Consider the following 21249-nt stretch of genomic DNA (forward strand, 5'->3'; position numbering starts at 1 on the left):
TAAACAATACCACAGCTAATACAAGACCCCTGTGTAATGTGTGGATGTAGCAGGAGGAGAAGGAGAGGAGGTGGCAGTAGGAGTAGGAGGAGAAGGAGAGGAGGTGGCAGCAGGAGTAGGAGGAGAAGGAAAGGAGGTGGCAGCAGGAGTAGGAGGAGAAGGAGAGGAGGTGGCCGCAGGAGCAGGAGGAGAAGGAGAGGAGGTGGCAGCAGGAGTAGGAGGAGAAGGAGAGGAGGTGGCAGCAGGAGCAGGAGGAGAAGGAGAGGAGGTGGCAGCAGGAGTAGGAGGAGAAGGAGAGGAGGTGGCAGCAGGAGTAGGAGGAGAAGGAGAGGAGGTGGCAGCAGGAGTAGGAGGAGAAGGAGAGGAGGTGGCAGCAGGAGCAGGAGGAGAAGGAGAGGAGGTGGCAGCAGGAGCAGGAGGAGAAGGAGAGGAGGTGGCAGCAGGAGTAGGAGGAGAAGGAGAGAAGGTGGCAGCAGGAGTAGGAGGAGAAGGAGAGGAGGTGGCAGCAGGAGTAGGAGAAGGAGAGGAGGTGGCAGCAGGAGTAGGAGGAGAAGGAGAGGAGGTGGCAGCAGGAGTAGGAGGAGAAGGAGTGGAGGTGGCAGGAGGCCTGCCTGCAAGCCGTGGAGGTGTCACAACTAGGTCTGCTGCACAGCCACGTACTCCCTGCTGCTTGCCAGTGGTCATCAGGTTGACCCAATGTGCCGTATAAGTAATGTACCTGCCCTGACCGTGCTTTGCAGACCAGGCATCCATGGTCAGATGGACCCTTGACCCAACATTGTGTGCCAGAGATGACACCACTTGCATTTCAACATCACGGTACAGTGTGGGTATTGCCTTTTCAAGAGAAATAATTGCGGCCTGGTATCTTCAACTGCGGTGTTACAATCGCCACAAATTTTTGGGAAGGCTTTGGAGTCTGCCAGCAGATATGGTAACAGCTGGCAAGCAAACAGTTCCACCAAGACAGCTGTCAGACACCGTGCAAAGGGGTGACTGGCAGACATTAGCTTATTTCGCTCAAAGATTACCTTCACAGACACCTGCCTGCTGCTGTAGGCAGAGGAGCAGGAACTGCTCAAGGTGAGAGGCGGAGTGGAGGAGGGTGACTGTGAAGGTGCAAGGGAAAAAGTGGCTGAAGATGCTGCACCTGAAGTAGGAAGTGGAGGCGGAGGGTGGCTTTGCATTTGTGTGCTGCTTTCCCTCAGGTGGTCATTCCATTGCTGTTTGTACTTTCTAACTATGTGCCTTCGTAAGGCAGTTGTCCCTACGTGGGTCTTGGTCCTTCCACGACTCAATTTTTGGTAGCAGAGAGTACAGATGGCATCGCTCTCATCTGAGGCAGACACACAAAAACATTCCACACCGCTGAGCCCTGGAGTGATGGAAATTTCGTGGTGGCGTCTACAGCTGACCTTGAAGGGCATGTTGGCTGGCTGTCCATAGGTGGCGATACATGCCACCGAACACTGCCACTAGCTGTTTTTGACGACGAGCTCCCCCTGCTTCTTTCAGCATCTCATCTCCTCCTACTCCTCTCTGTCTCCCTGTGAGGATCCGCGCGGCTGCCTGCGCAGGCAGGCAGCCTTTTGACCACTGTTCAGGTCTGCATTCTGCAGGTCTCTGGAAGAGAGACCTTTTGTCAGTTCTGCAGCTTGCTGCTGCTGAGGAATTTGCATGCGTTGGTCATGCAAATTGCCTAGCCACATCCTTTGTAGGCTTGCTATATAAGGAGCTATGTTTCCCAGAGTCCTTTGCTGGTCATAAGGGTTCTTCCTGTGAAACACTCCTGGTGGAGTGTCAGCCTTGCTCTTTGTTTGAAGATTAGTTTAGAGTATTTCCTGGGATTGCACTGGGCAAATTCCCTAGTGCATATCTGTTTTGTTTGTCTGTTGCGATTGTCCTGTCCCAGCGGTGGTCGACAGGAAATCGTTCTGATCTTTTTTCTTGGAGTATAGCTGGAGCAGCGGTTGCTACCAGCTATCTCATCTGATCTGTCTTGCCTGGATCGCACTCGCCTTGTGCTAGTGCTGTGGATCCTTCTGTTCTGTCTCCCTGGATCACACTAGCCTCTTGCGCTAGTGCTGTGGATCCTTCTGTTCTGTCTTCCTGGATCGCACTCGCTTCGCGCTAGTGCTGTGGATCCTTCTGTTCTGTCTCCCTGGATCGCACTAGCCTCTTTCGCTAGTGCTGTGGATCCTATCTCTCGCTTGCTCCTGTTTTCGTGTGTCTGTCTTGTCCGCTACGAACGCTTGCTGGAGGCTCGGTGAGGTAACCGTTAAGCAAGCACTCGCGTCCTCTGTTTCATGTTTGTCTGTCAGTGGTTAGTTAGGCGTGCTTGTCCCTGTTGTGCTTATCACGCGGGGACCGCGCATGAACGCGTGCACTGTTGCGAATGAGTGCGGTGTTCGCGTTCAGTTAGCGTTTGTTATTTTCCTTGTCTTCTCATTGTATGATTTGCTGTGCCTTTGCTACTCTCGTGCTCTGCCTTGCTGTAGCCTCGTGTCACGTCTGGCAATCGCACCTCTAGCGATCGCGTTCCTACTTCATATCTGCTGTGGTGTGTGCACCGTCGCGGGTTGGCGACTAGTTTGGTGCACACACATACAATCTGTCTCTGTGCTCATTCTCAATCGCCTCTCTTGCGATTGCGTTTCTGCCCTTCATGCAATTCCTGTCTGGCGTGTGTGGCAGGGCAGAGGAGCTGCTCCTCTGCACTCCACAGCTCCACCTGTCGACAGGAATTTCCCTCTGCAGGTGCATTGCACCTTTTGCTGGGTTCCCGCAAATTATACGCTTGTGGAGGATTTCCGCAGTGTCAGCGCACATCCTGTGTGCTGATCACGGAGAGAATTCCACAACCGTTACACTCCCCCTCTAAACTGTCCCACTGGTCATCATGTCTATTGGGATCCCATGTGACATCCATGGCAGTATCATCATCATCGTCATCATCATAATCATACTCCACAGCTTTTCTTGTATCAGACACCTCCAAAACTGCACCAACAACAGGTACTTTATCATCCTCACACCTTATGTTCATACTAACGCCTAACTCAGACATATGAGGTGGTGGTATAACATGCTTAGCGCCATCATCTTGTACCAATAATGGCTGTGAATCAGTTAATTCCCCATCAAATAACTCCTGCGAAGTGTCAAATGGAGCGGATGTGGTGCTAGTAGTAGCAGTGGTGGCTGCGGAGGAAGATATGTCACAGTTCCGTGCAGAAGCTGAGGAAGATGAGGTGTTCTGCGTTAAATAGTAACTACGTCCTGGCAATTTTGGGAGTTGATGGCACGTGCCTTCTGAACACTGTACTTTGGTCCAGGCCTGCATGAAATCACATCAGCACGATCTTGAACAGACCTGCCAGTTGGCCTGCCTCAGGCTCTGCCTCTGCCTTTTGCTTTGTCCATATTGGGGGGGGGGGGATGAAGTGAAAGATATGCACTAACTTGACTAATACAATGTGCAGTCATACAGGTGCAGTGGAAATGGATGCACTGACTGCTGGCATATAAAACAGCGTGCGGTCACACAGATGCGGTGAAAGGTATGCAGTGACTAGTATATAAAACAGTGTGCGGTCACACAGGCGCAGTGAAAAGGTATGCACGGACTGGTATATAAAACAGTGTGCTGTCACACAGGTGCAGTGAAAAGGTATGCACAGACTGGTATATAAAACAGCGTTCGGCCACACAGGTGCAGTAAAGGAATGCATGGACTAGTATATAAAATAACGTGCAGTCACACAGGTGCAGTGTATGGTATGCAGTGACTGGTATTATAATACAATTTGCAGCAGTTACACTAGGCACTGAATGTGCTGGGCCTGGCACAGTATAGCAATTAGCAAGGGCCAGCTGTGACAGACAGGGCTGTATATGCAGTGTCAGTGGCAAACACACACAAAAAAAACAACACATCACAAGAACATTAGCTCTCAAAAGAGCAGTTTTAGGGTACTTTTCAGCAACAAATATCAGCAAGGAGCAAGCTAACAGACCTGCTAACTATCGCTTTCCCTATCTCTCCAATGTCTCTTCCTTCTCTCACTAATACAGCAGCACACAGAGTGAGAACATGGCCGACGCTGCTGCCTTATATAAAGGGGGGGGGGGGGGGCTGGGCAGGAGAGAGTGCAGCCTGATTGGCTGCCATGTGTCTGCTGACTGTGATGTAGAGGGTCAAAGTTTAGCCCAGTGATGTAGTATTGGGATGGGTCGAACTTGCATAAAGTTTGCGTTCGGCCGCGAACGCGAATCCGCGATTTTTGCACGAATAAGTTCGTGTGCGAACCGTTCGGGACAACTCCAAATATAAATAAATTAAAAAAGCACATGGGATGGCCACCCCGTCACAACTCATCCAACCCAGCACATCTCACGTACATAAACATCCGCCGGCATCTAACTCTAATGATGGGAGAATGCAGAGCAACAGCAGTTCTACAGATAAACTTACATATTGTATGGAGAGGGTACAAAAAACCTGCATCACATAGGCAGAGTCTCCTCAAATCACCATTAAAGGACAAGGTTCCATTCCTGAATCCACAAAACTGCCCTGGTACAGAACATAAATACCCAACACTGAGCAAGCCAGAAAGCACTAAGGATAGCGCAGCAGTCTGTAGTAGCACAGCAGCGTAGTGAAGCTGTGATGTAGCTATGGGCCCCAGTGCAAGTTATTACATTGCCCCCCCCCCCAGCACTCTATAGATAACAACTGATACGGTGCCACAAAACTGCCAAGGACAACCCCAGTGTCAGAGGTGCAAGAAAGGGATGGGGAGCAGCTTGTTACTGATTACCACTATTAAAAGCATCTATAGAAGTTATCATTAGCAGCACAGGACCAATAGAGAGCTAATATTGGGCTTGAGGGAGGGCCAAATGTGGCCCCTCTGGCCCAAGGGCCCCGATGCGGTCGCTACCTCTGCACCCCCTATTGCTACGCCCCTGTAGTGAAGCCAGAGCAAGTATAGTGGATAGAGGCAAAAGGCAGCATACAGGCGCACACAAGCACATCACATGTTGGTTGCAGATGCAATATATTGGACTTGTCTCACCATGGCCATCAGAATGTGGAGAGCAGTGCTGCCTTTCGTCACACACGGTGGTTTAGTGCAGAAGCCGGCTCATAATATCCAGATGTCCATAACCAGCAGATATGGTAGAAGACGACCGGCAGATGAGGATGCGGACTACAGGTCCAAGCAGTGGCGGTCACGGTCGGTGTGACCGGACGGCATGCGTGGCGGTGGATAAAGGTCCTTTTACATACCTGTAGCAGATGCCGGGGTGGGAGTCGGAACGGCTCCCCCTCTCAATACAGCCTGTCATTAAGTCTTCAGCGTCTAAGACTTACAGTGAGATGCGAAAGTTTGGGCAAGCTTGTTAATTGTCATGATTTTCCTGTATAAATCGTTGGTTGTTACGATAAAAAATGTTCGTGAAATATATCATATAGGAGACACACACAGTGATATTTGAGAAGTAAAATTAAGTTTATTGGATTTACAGAAAGTGTGCAATAATTGTTTAAATAAAATTAGGCTGGTGCATAAATTTGTCATTTTATTGATTCTAAAACCTTTAGAACTAATTATTGGAACTCAAATTGGCTTGGCAAGCTCAGTGACCACTGACCTACATACACAGGTGAATCCAATTATGAGAAAGAGTATTTAAGGGGGTCATTTGTAAGTTTCCCTCCTCTTTTAATTTTCTCTGAAGAGTAGCAACATGGGGGTCTCAAAACAACTCTTAAATGATCTGAAGACAAAGATTGTTCACCATCATGGTTTAGGGGAAGGATACAGAGAGCTGTCTCAGAGATTTCAGCTGTCTGTTTCTACAGTTAGGAACATATTGAGGAAATGGAAGACCACAGGCTCAGTTCAAGTTAAGGCTCAAAGTGGCAGACCAAGAAAAATCTCAGATAGACAGTGTAATGATCCGCTCAGCTGTCTGCACAGGCAGACCGATGTTTGACCATTCCTTAAGTCTGAGGGCTGCAGGTCTCTGGAAAAGAGACCGGTCTTCATCTTGCAACTGTCAGAGTTGCTTTGCTGAGGAATTTGCATACATTTGTCATGCAAATCGGCTAGCTGCCTCCTTTGATGGATGGCAGTATAAAAGCCTTCTGCTCCCAGAATGCTTGGCTGGTCATGAAGGTTTGTTCCTGCAAAACTCCCAGAGTGTCAGCCTTGCTGTCGTTTGCTAAGAGTATGTTAGAGTAATTCCTTGGGACTGCACTCGGCATTTCCCATTAGTGCAGTCAGGTTGTATTATCTGTATTACCTGTTCTGTCCTTGTCTTTGCGATTGTACTGTTGCCAGCGGTTGGCGATGGTAAATCGTTTGGTCCATAACCTGGATCACACTTGCCCTAGCGTTAGGGGCAGTGGATCTCTCTAGTCTATGTCTTGGAGTTTTACCGTAGCCGCGGTTGCTACTGGTTACTCCTTCTGTCTGTCTTACCGTGTGGATCGTACTCGCTATGGCGGAAAGAGCAATGGATCCTGCTAGCTTTGTTTCTCTACTTGGTTCACACTCGCTCTGGCGGAAAGAGCAGTGGATCCTTCCTGTCCTGTCCCTGAACCTAGATCGCACTCGCTCTGGCGGAAGAGCAGTGGATCTTAGCTGACCTATATCTGTTTTTTATTAGTCTCTCTGTCTTGTCTGATACGAACGCTTGCTGTAGGCTCGGTGAGGTAACCGTTTAGCAAGCGTTCGCGTCCTCTATTTCGTGTTTGTGTGTCATTGGTTAGTTAGGGTGGCACGCTTATCACTGGGCGCCTAACGTGCGGTGATCGTGCTTAAACGCGTTCGCTGTTGCGAATGAGTGCGGTGTTCGCGTTTAGTTAGCGTTTGTTATTTTCCTTATTGTTCTTGTTTGCTGTGCCTTTGCTACTCTCGCGCTCTGTCCTGCTCAGTCTTGTGTCACTGTTGGCAATCGCCATCTCTTGCGATTGCTTTACCACTTGGTCTTCACAGTTGTGGGTTCATCGTCGCTGGGTGGCGACTAGTTTGGTGGACACACATACATCCTGTCTCTGTGCTTTCTCTTTTTAGGGCTATCTTGCCCTGCATTGTTGCAATTTGGACAATTCCCATCTGGCATCTGTGGCAGTGTAGAGGGTTTATTCCTCTGCACTCCACAGCTCCATCTTCCGGTGGGAATTTCCCTCTACTGGTGCTTTGCACCAAAGCTGGGTTCTCTCCTTTTATACGCTTGTGGAGGACTTGCGCTGACCACGGAGATAATTCCACAATCGTTACAGACAGAAGCAAGGAATGGTGAAAACAGTCAACACACAGACCAGCACCAGACGTACAACATCATTTTTCTGCAGATGGAGTCACTGTGCATCGTTCAACCATTCGGCGCACTTTATACAAGGAGATGCTATATGCAGAGGAAGCCTTTTCTCTTGCCCACAGCACAAACAGAGCCACTTGAGGTATGCTAAAGCACATTTGGACAAGCCAGCTTTATTTTGGAATAAGGTGCTGTGGACTGATGATGAAACTAAAATGTAGTTATTTGGGCATGGAGGAAAACAACACAGCATTCCAAGAAAAACACCTGCTACCTACAGTAAAATATGGTGGTGGTTCCATCATGCTGTGGGGCTGTGTGGCCAGTGCAGGGACTGGGAATCTTGTCAAAGTTGAGGGTCACATGGATTCCATTTAGTATCAGCAGATTCTAGAGACCAATGTCCAGGAATCAGTGACAAAGCTGAAGCTGCGCCGGGGCTGGATCGTTCAACAAGACAACGACCCTAAATACTGCTCAAAATCCACTAAGGCATTCATGTAGAGGAACAAGTACAACATTCTGGAATGGCCAACTCAGTCCTCAGACCTGAATATAATTGAAAATCTGTGGTGTGAGTTAAAGAGTGCTGTACATGCGCGGAAGCCATCAAACCTGAATGAATGAGATGTTTTGTAAAGAGGAATGGTCCAAAATACCTTCACCCAGAATCCAGACTCTCATTGGAACCTACAGGAAGCATTTAGAGGCTGTAATTTCTGCAAAAGGAGGATCTACTAAATATTCAAAACTTAATTTCACTTCTCAAATATCCCTGTGTGTGTCTCCTATATGATATATTTAACTGACATTTTTTATAATAACAACCAAAGATTTATACAGGAAAATCATGTTGATTAACAAGGTTTCCCAAACTTTTGCACCCCACTGTATACAGTCAGGGCTGGATTTCTGGTGAGGCCACAATGGCCATGGCCGTGGGTGCTGAAAGGGCAGAAGGGTGGCAGTACTTTAGGAGAGATAAGATGCCACATGTCAAAGTAAATCAACTCTCCTGGTCCAAAGCCGTCCTGATTTCCTGCACACACAGTCTGAATTCCAGAGCTCCGTGCATCTTCCCTACTTCCTGGTGTGTGATGAGACAGTGCTATCTCCTGTGCTGCACACACAGCCTGAATTCCAGAGCTCAGTGCATCTTCCTTACTCCCTGGTGTGTGATGAGTTAGTGCTATCTCCTGTGCTGCACACACAGTCTGAATTCCAGAGCTCCATGCATCTTCCTTACTTCCTGGTGTGTGATGAGTTAGTGCTATCTCCTGTGCTGCACACAAGCCTGAATCCCAGAGCTCCATGCATCTCCCTTACTTCCTGGTGTGCGATGAGACAGCGCTATCTCCTGTGCTGCACACACAGCCTGAATACCAGAGCTCCATGCATCTCCCTTACTTCCTGGTGTGCGATGAGTTAGTGCTATCTCCTGTGCTGCACACACAGCCTGATTACCAGAGCTCCGTGCATCTTCCTTACTTCCTGGTGTGTGATGAGACAGTGCTATCTCCTGTGCTGCACACACAGCCTGAATACCAGAGCTCCGTGCATCTCCCTTACTTCCTGGTGTGTGATGAGACAGTGCTGTCTCCTTTGCTGCACACAGTCTGAATTCCAGAGCTCCATGCATCTTCCGTACTTCCTGGTGTGCGATGAGACAGTGCTATCTCCTGTGCTGCACACACAGCCTGAATCCTAGAGCTCCATGCATCTTCCTTACTCCCTGGTGTGTGATGAGACAGTGCTATCTCATGTGCTGCACACACAGTCTGAATCCCAGAGCTCCATGCATCTTCCTTACTCCCTGGTGTGTGATGAGACAGTGCTATCTCCTGTGCTGCACACAAGCCTGAATCCCAGAGCTCCATGCATCTTCCGTACTTCCTGGTGTGCGATGAGACAGCGCTATCTCCTGTGCTGCACCCACAGCCTGAATCCCAGAGCTCCATGCATCTTCCTTACTCCCTGGTGTGTGATGAGACAGCGCTATCTCCTGTGCTGCACAGACAGCCTGAATTCCAGAGCTTCGTGCATCTTCCTTACTTCCTGGTGTGTGATGAGACAGTGCTATCTCCTGTGCTGCACACACAGCCTGAATACCAGAGCTCCATGCATCTTCCTTACTTCCTGGTGTGTGATGAGTTAGTGCTATCTCCTGTGCTGCACACACAGCCTGAATTCCAGAGCTCCGTGCATCTTCCTTACTTCCTGGTGTGTGATGAGACAGCGCTATCTCCTGTGCTGCACACACAGCCTGAATTCCAGAGCTCCATGCATCTTCCTTACTTCCTGGTGTGTGATGAGACAGTGCTATCTCCTGTGCTGCACACACAGCCTGAATTCCAGAGCGTCATGCATCTCCCTTACTTCCTGGTGTGCGATGAGACAGTGCTATCTCCTGTGCTGCACACACAGCCTGAATCCCAGAGCTCCATGCATCTTCCTTACTTCCTGGTGTGTGATGAGACAGTGCTATCTCCCGTGCGGCACACACAGTCTGAATTCCAGAGCTCCGTGCATCTCCCTTACTTCCTGGTGTGTGATGAGTTAGTGCTATCTCCCGTGCTGCACACACAGCCTGAATTCCAGAGCTCCGTGCATCTCCCTTACTTCCTGGTGTGCGATGAGTTAGTGCTATCTCCTGTGCTGCACACAAGCCTGAATCCCAGAGCTCCATGCATCTTCCTTACTTCCTGGTGTGTGATGAGACAGTGCTATCTCCTGTGCTGCACACACAGCCTGAATTCCAGAGCTCCATGCATCTCCCTTACTTCCTGGTGTGTGATGAGACAGTGCTACCTCCTGTGCGGCACACACAGTCTGAATTCCAGAGCTTCATGCATCTTCCTTACTTCCTGGCGCGCTATGAGACAGTGCTATCTCCTGTGCTGCACACACAGCCTGAATTCCAGAGCTCCGTGCATCTTCCTTACATCCTGGTGTGTGATGAGACAGCGCTATCTCCTGTGCGGCACACACAGCCTGAATTCCAGAGCGTCATGCATCTCCCTTACTTCCTGGTGTGTGATGAGACAGCGCTATCTCCTGTGCTGCACACACAGCCTGAATACCAGAGCTCCGTGCACCTTCCTTACTTCCTGGTGTGTGATGAGACAGTGCTGTCTCCTTTGCTGCACACACAGTCTGAATTCCAGAGCTCCATGCATCTCCCTTACTTCCTGGTGTGTGATGAGACAGTGCTATCTCCTGTGCTGCACACACAACCTGAATCCCAGAGCTCCGTGCATCTTCCCTACTTCCTGGTGTGCTATGAGACAGTGCTATCTCCTGTGCGGCACACACAGCCTGAATACCAGAGCTCCGTGCATCTTCCTTACTTCCTGGTGTGTGATGAGACAGTGCTATCTCCTGTGCAGCACACACAGCCTGAATTCCAGAGCTCCGTGCATCTTCCTTACTTCCTGGTGTGCAATGAGACACTGCTATCTCCTGTGCGGCACACACAGCCTGAATACCAGAGCTCCGTGCATCTTCCTTACTTCCTGGTGTGCTATGAGACAGTGCTATCTCCTGTGCGGCACACACAGCCTGAATACCAGAGCTCCGTGCATCTTCCTTACTTCCTGGTGTGTGATGAGACAGTGCTACCTCCTGTGCTGCACACACAGCCTGAATCCCAGAGCTCCATGCATCTTCCTTACTTCCTGGTGTGAGATGAGACAGTGCTATCTCCTGTGCTGCACACACAGCCTGAATCCCAGAGCTCCATGCATCTTCCTTACTTCCTGGTGTGCTATGAGACAGTGCTATCTCCTGTGCGGCACACACAGCCTGAATCCCAGAGCTCCGTGCATCTTCCCTACTTCCGGGTGTGTGATGATACAGTACTATCTCCTGTGCTGCACACACAGTCTGACTTCCAGAGCTCCGTGCATCCTCCTTACTTCCTGGTGTGTGATGAGTCAGTGCTACCTCCTGTGCTGCACACACAGCCTGAATACCAGAGCTCCGTGCATCTTCCTTACTTCCTGGTGTGTGATGAGTCAGTGCTACCTCCTGTGCTGCACACACAGCCTGAATACCAGAGCTCCGTGCATCTTCCTTACTTCCTGGTGTGTGATGAGTCAGTGCTACCTCCTGTGCTGCACACACAGCCTGAATTCCAGAGCTCCGTGCATCTTCCTTACTTCCTGGTGTGTGATGAGTCAGTGCTACCTCCTGTGCTGCACACACAGCCTGAATACCAGAGCTCCGTGCATCTTCCTTACTTCCTGGTGTGTGATGAGACAGTGCTATCTCCTGTGCTGCACACACAGCCTGAATTCCAGAGCTCCGTGCATCTTCCTTACTTCCTGGTGTGCGATGAGACAGTGCTATCTGCTTTGCTGCACACGCAGCATGAATTCCAGAGCGCCATGCATCTTCCTTACTTCCTGGTGTGTGATGAGTTAGTGCTATCTCCCGTGCTGCACACACAGCCTGAATACCAGAGCTCCGTGCATCTTCCTTACTTCCTGGTGTGTGATGAGACAGTGCTATCTCCCGTGCTGTACACACAGTCTGAATTCCAGAGCTTTGTGCATCTTCCTTACTCCCTGGTGTGTGATGAGACAGCGCTATCTCCTGTGCTGCACACACAGCCTGAATCCCAGAGCTCCGTGCATCTTCCTTACTTCCTGGTGTGCGATGACTGAGACAGTGCTATCTCCTGTGCTGCACACACAGCCTGAATACCAGAGCTCCGTGCATCTCCTCTACTTCCTGGTGTGCGATGAGACAGCGCTATCTCCTGTGTGGCACACACAGTCTGAATTCCAGAGCTCCATGCATCTCCCTTACTTCCTGGTGTGTGATGAGACAGTGCTATCTCCTGTGCTGCACACACAGCCTGAATTCCAGAGCTCCGTGCATCTCCTCTACTTCCTGGTGTGCGATGAGACAGCGCTATCTCCTGTGTGGCACACACAGTCTGAATTCCAGAGCTCCATGCATCTCCCTTACTTCCTGGTGTGTGATGAGACAGTGCTATCTCCTGTGCTGCACACACAGCCTGAATTCCAGAGCTCCATGCATCTCCCTTACTTCCTGGTGTGTGATGAGACAGTGCTATCTCCTGTGCTGCACACACAGCCTGAATCCCAGAGCTCCGTGCATCTTCCTTACTTCCTGGTGTGCGATGACTGAGACAGTGCTATCTCCTGTGCTGCACACACAGCCTGAATACCAGAGCTCCGTGCATCTCCTCTACTTCCTGGTGTGTGATGAGACAGTGCTATCTCCTGTGTGGCACACACAGTCTGAATTCCAGAGCTCCATGCATCTCCCTTACTTCCTGGTGTGTGATGAGACAGCGCTATCTCCTGTGCTGCACACACAGTCTGAATTCCAGAGCTCCATGCATCTTCCTTACTCCCTGGTGTGTGATGAGACAGTGCTGTCTCCTTTGCTGCACACAGTCTGAATCCCAGAGCTCCATGCATCTTCCTTACTTCCTGGTGTGCAATGACTGAGACAGTCTCAGCTTGCTCTGTTGCATCTGCTGTGTCCTAAGGACATATAAGCTTCAGTAATTAGTACCAGAATTGTAGGAAGCAGAACTGTTGAATACGTACACATTCACAGGAATATCAGCTCTACTTTAGAGCTCTGGCTGTCACACAGTAACCACTTAAGGACCGCGGTGTTATACCCCCCTAGTGACCAGGACATTTTTTACTAAAAGGGCCACAGCAGCTTTTAGGCCCAGCTGCAGGGCCGCACATGTCAGCACACAAGTGATTCACCTCCCCCCCTTTTCTCCCCACCAACAGAGCTTTCTGTTGGTGGGGTCTGATCGCTCCCCCAGTGTTTATTTTTTCGTAAATATTTTTCTTTTTTTAATAAATTTCATTCCCCCCCCCCGCCCTCCCCCAAGCAGCCCAAAGATAAAGTGCACAGTAAGGTAATACTTAGCCGAGTGCAAACAGTTGCTGCAGGCAAGAGGTGTGGCCAGGAGAGACGGGTCTGCTGCACTGTATTTAGTAAGGCATTATTCACATTCTAACTGCTCTTAGGATTGTTTGTGATTGCACTATTCAAGCACTTTGTGTATTGTTTGTTATATTTCAGGTAGTGGATTTTTTGGTGAAGCACTGTAATTGATGATATATGTTTCAATGTGACTGAGTAATAGAATTTTTTGCACATATTTTTTGCACTTTACTTAATACTGATTCCGGGTTCACACAACCTGGAGGCACTTTTCTGAGCCCCCAGTGTAGATATTACATTCTATTGTGTATGGAACGATTATCTTTGCAAATGGATATAATGGCTTGGAGATTTATGGGATGTTTTATGTGTTTTTAATTTTTTGGATGTTCTTTGTGTGCACAATAATTTGTGATTGATCATTGTTTAATAAAGATCAGTGTATATACAGTTGTGTGAAAAACTATTTGCCCCCTTCCTGATTTCTTATTCTTTTGCATGTTTGTCACACCTAAATGTTTCTGCTCATCAAAAACCGTTAACTATTAGTCACAGATAACATAATTGCACACAAAATGCAGTTTTAAATGATGATTTTTATTATTTAGTGAGAAAAAAAACTCAAAACCTACATGGCCCTGTGTGAAAAAGTGATTGCCCCCCTTGTTAAAAAATAACTTAACTGTGGTTTATCACACCTGAGTTCAATTTCTGTAGTCACCCCCAGGCCTGATTACTGCCACACCTGTTTCAGTCAAGAAATCACTTGAATAGGAGCTATCTGACACAGAGAAGTAGACCAAAAGCACCTCAAAAGCTAGACACCATGCCAAGATCCAAAGAAATTCAGGAACAAATGAAAACAAAAGTACTGTAATTGAGATCTATCAGTCTGGTAAAGGTTATAAAGCCTTTTCTAAAGCTTTGGGACTCCAGTGAACCACAGTGAGAGCCATTATCCACAAATGGCAAAAACATGGAACAGTGATGAACCTTCCCAGGAGTGGCCGACCAAAATTACCCCAAGAGCGCAGAGAAAACTCACCCGAGAGGCCACAAAAGACCCCAGGACAACATCTAAAGAACTGCAGGCCTCACTTGCCTCAATTGAGGTCAGTATTCACGACTCCACCATAAGAGAGAGACTGGGCAAAAACGGCCTGCATGGCAGATATCCAAGGCGCAAACCACTTTTAAGCAAAAAGAACATTAAGGCTCGTCCCAATTTTGCTAAAAAAACATCTCAATGATTGCCAAGACTTTTGGGAAAATACCTTGTGGACCGACGAGACAAAAGTTGAACTTTTTGGAAGGTGTGTGTCCCGTTACATCTGGCGTAGAAGTAACACAGCATTTCAGCAAAAGAACATCATACCAACAGTAAAATATGGTGGTGGTAGTGTGATGGTCTGGGGTTGTTTTGCTGCTTCAGGACCTGGAAGGCTTGCTGTGATAGATGGAACCATGAATTCTACTGTCTACCAAAAAATCCTGAAGGAGAATGTCCGGCCATCTGTTTGTCAACTCAAGCTGAAGCGATCTTGGGTGCTGCAGCAGGACAATGACCCAAAACACACCAGCAAATTCACCTCTGAATGGCTGAAGAAAAACAAAATGAAGACTTTGGAGTGGCCTAGTCAAAGTCCTGACCTGAATCCTATTGAGATGGTGTGGCATGACCTTAAAAAGGCGGTTCATGCTAGAAAACCCTCAAATAAAGCTGGATTACAACAATTCTGCAAAGATGAGTGGGCCAAAATTCCTCCAGAGCGCTGTAAAAGACTCGTTGCAAGTTATCGCAAACGCTTGATTGCAGTTATTGCTGCTAAGGGTGGCCCAACCAGTTATTAGGTTCAGGGGGCAATTTCTTTTTCACACAGGGCCATGTAGGTTTTGAGTTTTTTTCTCACTAAATAATAAAAAACATCATTTAAAACTGCATTTTGTGTGCAATTATGTTATCTTTGACTAATAGTTAACGGTTTTTGATGAGCAGAAACATTTAAGTGTGACAAACATGCAAACAGGGGCGTAACTAGGCCCCACCGGGCCCCCCTGCAGATTTTCTGAGCGGGCCCCCCCCCCCCCCCGGGGCCCGCTCGCGGCCGTTTTGTGGGTGCTGGAGGGGTGGCAGCATGAGGGGAAAGCCTTGCCCACAGTCGGCGGGGAGAGGGGTAGTTCCCCCCTCTCCCTCACCTCGGGGCTCTCCCCTCTGTGCTCCCCTCCAGCTCTTTAGTGTGTGGGGCTGTGGGCAGCGAGCGGCGGGCAGATACATACCTGCTTCCGTGCGTTCCATCGGAGACTTCTCCCTCTAGCGGCTGACGTCACTTCCGGAAGTGACGTCAGCCGCTAGAGGGAGAAGTCTCCGATGGAACGCACGGAAGCAGGTATGTATCTGCCCGCCGCTCGCTGCCCGCTGCCCACAGCCCCACACACTAAAGAGCTGGAGGGGAGCACAGAGGGGAGAGCCCCGAGGTGAGGGAGAGGGGGGAACTACCCCTCTCCCCGCCGACTGTGGGCAAGGCTTTCCCCTCATGCTGCCACCCCTCCAGCACCCACAAAACGGCCCCAAGCGGGCCCCAGGGGGGGGCCGGGCCCCCCCGCGGGCGCAGGGGCTGCAGGGCCTATTCCTACGCCCCTGCATGCAAAAGAATAAGAAATCAGGAAGGGGGCAAATAGTTTTTCACACCACTGTATGTTGAACATTATGAGTGGTGCTTGTTCCTGGGTTTCTTTCTCTTTGCTTGGCTATGAATCATATCAACCCTACTGCACTCAGTATATTTACAGGTGTTGCGGATAAACCGTGTTTGTAACTATTGCCATGTGCCACTCCAAAAATACATGTATATTTTTTTCTAAATTACAGAAAAGCCTGGAGTATGTAAGCAGGAGCCTATATGTTTTATCCCACCTAAGCAGGATGGTGTGTGCACCAAGGACTGCCACTGCCCCGGAGAGAAGAAGTGCTGTGTTACCAATTGTGAATACGCGTGTGTGGACCCCTGGGATGGAGGCAAGTGAATACGAGTGTGTGGGCCCCTGGGATGGAGGTAAGGGTTACTGGCTGTGAATACGAGTGTGTGGGCCCCTGGGATGGAGGTAAAGGTTACTGGCTGTGAATACGAGTGTGTGGGCCCCTGGGATGGAGGTGTTACTGGCTGTGAATACGCGTGTGTACACCCCTGGGATGGAGGCAAGTGAAAATGTCTGTGTGTGGACCCCTGGGATGGAGGTAAGGGTTACTGGCTGTGAATACGAGTGTGTGGGCCCCTGGGATGGAGGTGTTACTGGCTGTGAATACGAGTGTGTGGGCCCCTGGGATGGAGGTGTTACTGGCTGTGAATACGAGTGTGTGGGCCCCTGGGATGGAGGTGTTACTGGCTGTGAATACGCGTGTGTGGGCCCCTGGGATGGAGGTGTTACTGGCTGTGAATACGCGTGTGTGGGCCCCTGGGATGGAGGTAAGTGAATACATCTGTGTGTGGACCCCTGGGATGGAGGTGTTACTGGCTGTGAATACGAGTGTGTGAGCCCCTGGGATGGAGGTGTTACTGGCTGTGAATACGAGTGTGTGGGCCCCTGGGATGGAGGTAAGGGTTACAGGCTGTGAATACGAGTGTGTGGGCCCCTGGGATGGAGGTGTTACTGGCTGTGAATACGCGTGTGTGGGCCCCTGGGATGGAGGTGTTACTGGCTGTGAATACGAGTGTGTGGGCCCCTGGGATGGAGGTGTTACTGGCTGTGAATACGCGTGTGTGGGCCCCTGGGATGGAGGTAAGTGAATACATCTGTGTGTGGACCCCTGGGATGGAGGTGTTACTGGCTGTGAATACGAGTGTGTGAGCCCCTGGGATGGAGGTGTTACTGGCTGTGAATACGAGTGTGTGGGCCCTGGGATGGAGGTAAGGGTTACTGGCTGTGAATACGAGTGTGTGGGCCCCTGGGATGGAGGTGTTACTGGCTGTGAATACGAGTGTGTGGGCCCCTGGGATGGAGGTGTTACTGGCTGTGAATACGAGTGTGTGGGCCCCTGGGATGGAGGTGTTACTGGCTGTGAATACGCGTGTGTGGGCCCCTGGGATGGAGGTAAGTGAATATGTCTGTGTGTGGGCCCCTGGGGTGGAGGTGTTACTGGCTGTGAATACGAGTGTGTACACCCCTGGGATGGAGGCAAGTGAATATGTCTGTGTGTGGGCCCCTGGGATGGAGGCAAGTGAATACGAGTGCGTGGGCCCTGGGATGGAGGTAAGGGTTACTGGCTGTAAATACGAGTGTGTGGGCCCCTGGGATGGAGGTAAGGGTTACTGGCTGTGAATACGAGTGTGTGGGCCCCTGGGATGGAGGTAAAGGTTACTGGCTGTGAATACGAGTGTGTGGGCCCCTGGGATGGAGGTGTTACTGGCTGTGAATACGCGTGTGTACACCCCTGGGATGGAGGCAAGTGAATACGAGTGCGTGGGCCCTGGGATGGAGGTAAAGGTTACTGGCTGTGAATACGAGTGTGTGGGCCCCTGGGATGGAGGTAAGGGTTACTGGCTGTGAATACGAGTGTGTGGGCCCCTGGGATGGAGGTAAGGGTTACTGGCTGTGAATACGAGTGTGTGGGCCCCTGGGATGGAGGTAAAGGTTACTGGCTGTGAATACGAGTGTGTGGGCCCCTGGGATGGAGGTGTTACTGGCTGTGAATACGAGTGTGTGGGCCCCTGGGATGGAGGTGTTACTGGCTGTGAATACGAGTGTGTGGGCCCCTGGGATGGAGGTGTTACTGGCTGTGAATATGAGTGTGTGGGCCCCTGGGATGGAGGTGTTACTGGCTGTGAATACGCGTGTGTGGACCCCTGGGATGGAGGTGTTACTGGCTGTGAATACGTCTGTGTGTGGGCCCCTGGGATGGAGGCAAGTGAATACATCTGTGTGTGGGCCCCTGGGATGGAGGTAAGTCCTGCAGCATAGAGCCTTAAAAAACAACCATTGGGTATCTCCCATACGTTTAAGGTGTAGGCAAATACATTCCTGAGCAGTATCCCCACATCCCATGTCTAATAGAGCTGGAAGGAGGCCCCAACTACTACCCCACTGCCTCTGATACAGGGCCCCAGCCTTCAGATTGGGTGTTTTGTGGCTACACTTGTTATGGGTGTGAAGACAATGATGGCCACACTTATTTTGTGGCCCCTGCAAGAGGGGCCCCCTGGTTGTGAGGGGCACCAGGGGAGGCAAGGGAAGGGTGTGAGAGGGTCCCCCAGGCTGTGAGGGGCACCAGGGGAGGCAAGGGAGGAGTGTGAGATGGGCCCCCAGGCTGTGAGGGTCACCAGGGGAGGCAAGGAAAAGGGACAGGTGGTAAAACTGCGCTACAAGCTCCCAGTCCCAATGATGTAGATATTTCCGGATATCACCAGAATAGTCTATCCATGGCCACTGCGTCAAAACACTTAACAACAAAAGAAAGAAATTCCATAGAGCAGTATCGTCGTTACTCTGAAATCCCCTTTACCAGATATACACCTGATTCCACTCCCCGTTTACAGGCACCAAGTGAGTGACAAGCACCCCCCCCCCACTTTGCCCGCACTCACCCAGTCAACCTCTTAGACAAGAGGTATATAGAGCGCTCAATGGGGGGTAGACACCTGGTCCTGCACACGGCTTGTTCCTTAGAGAGGGTCTGTATTCAAACTCTATCTGATCCAAGCACTAGGACTCAAACAAGTTGCATATAGTGAAGTAAAGTTTAATTTATCTTAAAAAAGCCGGTATTGCACTTACAAATATTGCAGGTTTTCAAGCATATCACGAAGTGGTGTTCCCGGAACACCGCTCCCAATGCATCCACCTCGTTAGTTCAAGCAAGCCAACCGCGCTATCACAGGTGGATTCCCGTCCTCATGCCTCTCCAAGCTCCGCGGAGAGGGCGGAGTTTGGAGAGGCATGAGGACAGGAATCCACCTGTGATAGCGGCCAAGCCTTCCCCTCCTCCCCCCCCCCCGGAGCCCTTGTCCAATCCATTGACAAGGGGCTTTTCCCCACCTCCGTTGCTCCAGGAGGAGGTGGGGGGCGACGACTCCCTGGGGGGGTTCATGGTGGCATCTGGGAGTCCCCTTTAAGAAGGGGTCCCCAGATGCCCACCCCCTCCCAGGAGAAATGAGTATAGGGGTACAAAGTACCCCTTACCCATTTCCACAAAGGGTTAAATGAAATAAAAACACAACCACGAAAAAAGTCCTTTAATTTTCTTAATTAACCAGAAATACTTACCTGTACCTTTAAAAAAAATTCCCACACCAATATCCTCGGTAAATGATCCAACGAATTACAGTATCCTCTTATGTTGCGATCTTCTATTAAGTTGATTGAAGATCTCCAAAGCCTCCCACATAGCAGAGAATGCGTCCTTTCCTACACATACTGTAGCTGCTAGCTCCCGCTGTCTCACCCATGGGTGGGCTGGGTGCCAGCCTAGGTGGGGGTTGACAGGTGCAGGCAGGTGGGGAGAGACAGCGGGAGCCAGCAGCTTCACGTCCTTCCGAGGACGCATTGTCTGCTATACTAACGGCTCATGAATGAGCCTGATCTTTTTAATGAATCGGTTCTTTTTTAATGAATCGACTCTTTTTTTTAACTTTAAAATCGATTTTCTGAAAAACTATAAGGTCTTTTTGCTTTTTTGAAAAAAATGTTTTCCTCTTGTTCCCACTGTTCTTCTTAACATTCCCAGTAATTTTGGTGTTGCTAGCTTTTAAAGGGGCTTTGCTATTAACCGTTAAAGTCGGCGGGGGTATATTTTCCCACGGTCAGAAGGAGAATTTACATTGAAACTTTAAAATTGATTTTCTCAAAAACTATAAGGTCTTTTTGAAAACATTTTTTTTCATCTTATTCCCACTGTTCTTCTTAACATTTCCTGCAAGTTTGGGGTTTCTAACTTTTAAAGGGGCTTTGCTATTAACTGCTAAAGTCGGCGGGTGTTTAATTTTCCCACGGTCAGAAGGAGTTATTTTAAAATTGATTTTCTCAAAAACTATAAGGTATTTTTGAAAAAAAAAAATTCCCCTCTTGTAGTCACTGAAAGATCTCAGGTGTTAGACACCTTGAAACAGCTTTTCCATCACTTTTCTGGCCAGCAGAAATGTTTCTAGTTTTCAAAGTTCGCCTCCCCATTGAAGTCTATTGCAGTTCGTGGAAGTTCGTGCGAAACGAACCTTCCTCGGCAGTTCGCGAACAGGGTTCGCAAACTGAAAATCGGAGGTTCGCGACATCTCTAATAGCCGGTGCTCAATCCTCCGATGGGTCACCACTCCACAAATAGATCAATCAACCAATAAGGAGAAGGCACGTAAAACGATTTTCAACTTGCATTTATCAAATCTTCAGCAATGACACCTGCAACTGCTGAAGGTTTGATAAACGCAAGTTGGAAAACCTTTTGAGTGCCTTCTCTTTATTGTTTGTTTGTCAGTCCAGTACTCAGGATGCGCTTTTCTCAGAATAGGCAGATTTCACGCTTGGCTAAATGGCCTTTTATTTCCCACTTTATCACTCCTCTCGATGAGAAAACAACATCCTGAAGTGGATAAAATAATGGTGCAGAGGAGAGAAATCTGTGACATTCACATATACCATTGATCACTTTCCCAGACTCTTTCTCCCCGCAAACCTCCCATCACCAATATGACCACTCCCCCACCCTCCCCCCAGCACAGGATGTGGTGTGTGTGACTACCATTGTCTTCTCTCTGCAGGAGCCCCGGAGATGGTTCCTGTATGTCCGCGGTTTGACCATAACACCTGTCCATCCAATACAACCAAACCCCACAAGTGTCAGAGTGACAGTGACTGCGACACACACAAGAAATGCTGCTGCTCCAACTGTGGCCTGAAATGTGTCACACCTGACAAAGGTAGGTGGTCTCACTTCTCAACTCTCCAATCAGGAGAGAGCAGCCATCTCTTACATGCCAAGTCTACATACTG

At 49.5% G+C, this 21249-nt stretch overlaps 1 protein-coding gene across 5 annotated transcripts in view; it reads left to right on the forward strand.

Moving 5' to 3' along the window:
• Nucleotides 1-21249, forward strand: part of LOC137570304 (neurogenic locus notch homolog protein 2-like) — a 287509-nt gene that overhangs the window by 247344 nt on the left and 18916 nt on the right. For all 5 annotated transcript variants that reach the window (XM_068278937.1, XM_068278940.1, XM_068278939.1 and 2 more), the window contains 2 exons: nt 16145-16291; nt 21018-21176. In XM_068278937.1, the coding sequence (XP_068135038.1) occupies nt 16145-16291; nt 21018-21176 (306 nt within the window). The remainder of the gene's footprint in view (nt 1-16144; nt 16292-21017; nt 21177-21249) is intronic.

The sequence above is a fragment of the Hyperolius riggenbachi genome, chromosome 4, assembly GCF_040937935.1.
Source record: "Hyperolius riggenbachi isolate aHypRig1 chromosome 4, aHypRig1.pri, whole genome shotgun sequence".
Lineage (NCBI taxonomy): Eukaryota > Metazoa > Chordata > Amphibia > Anura > Hyperoliidae > Hyperolius > Hyperolius riggenbachi.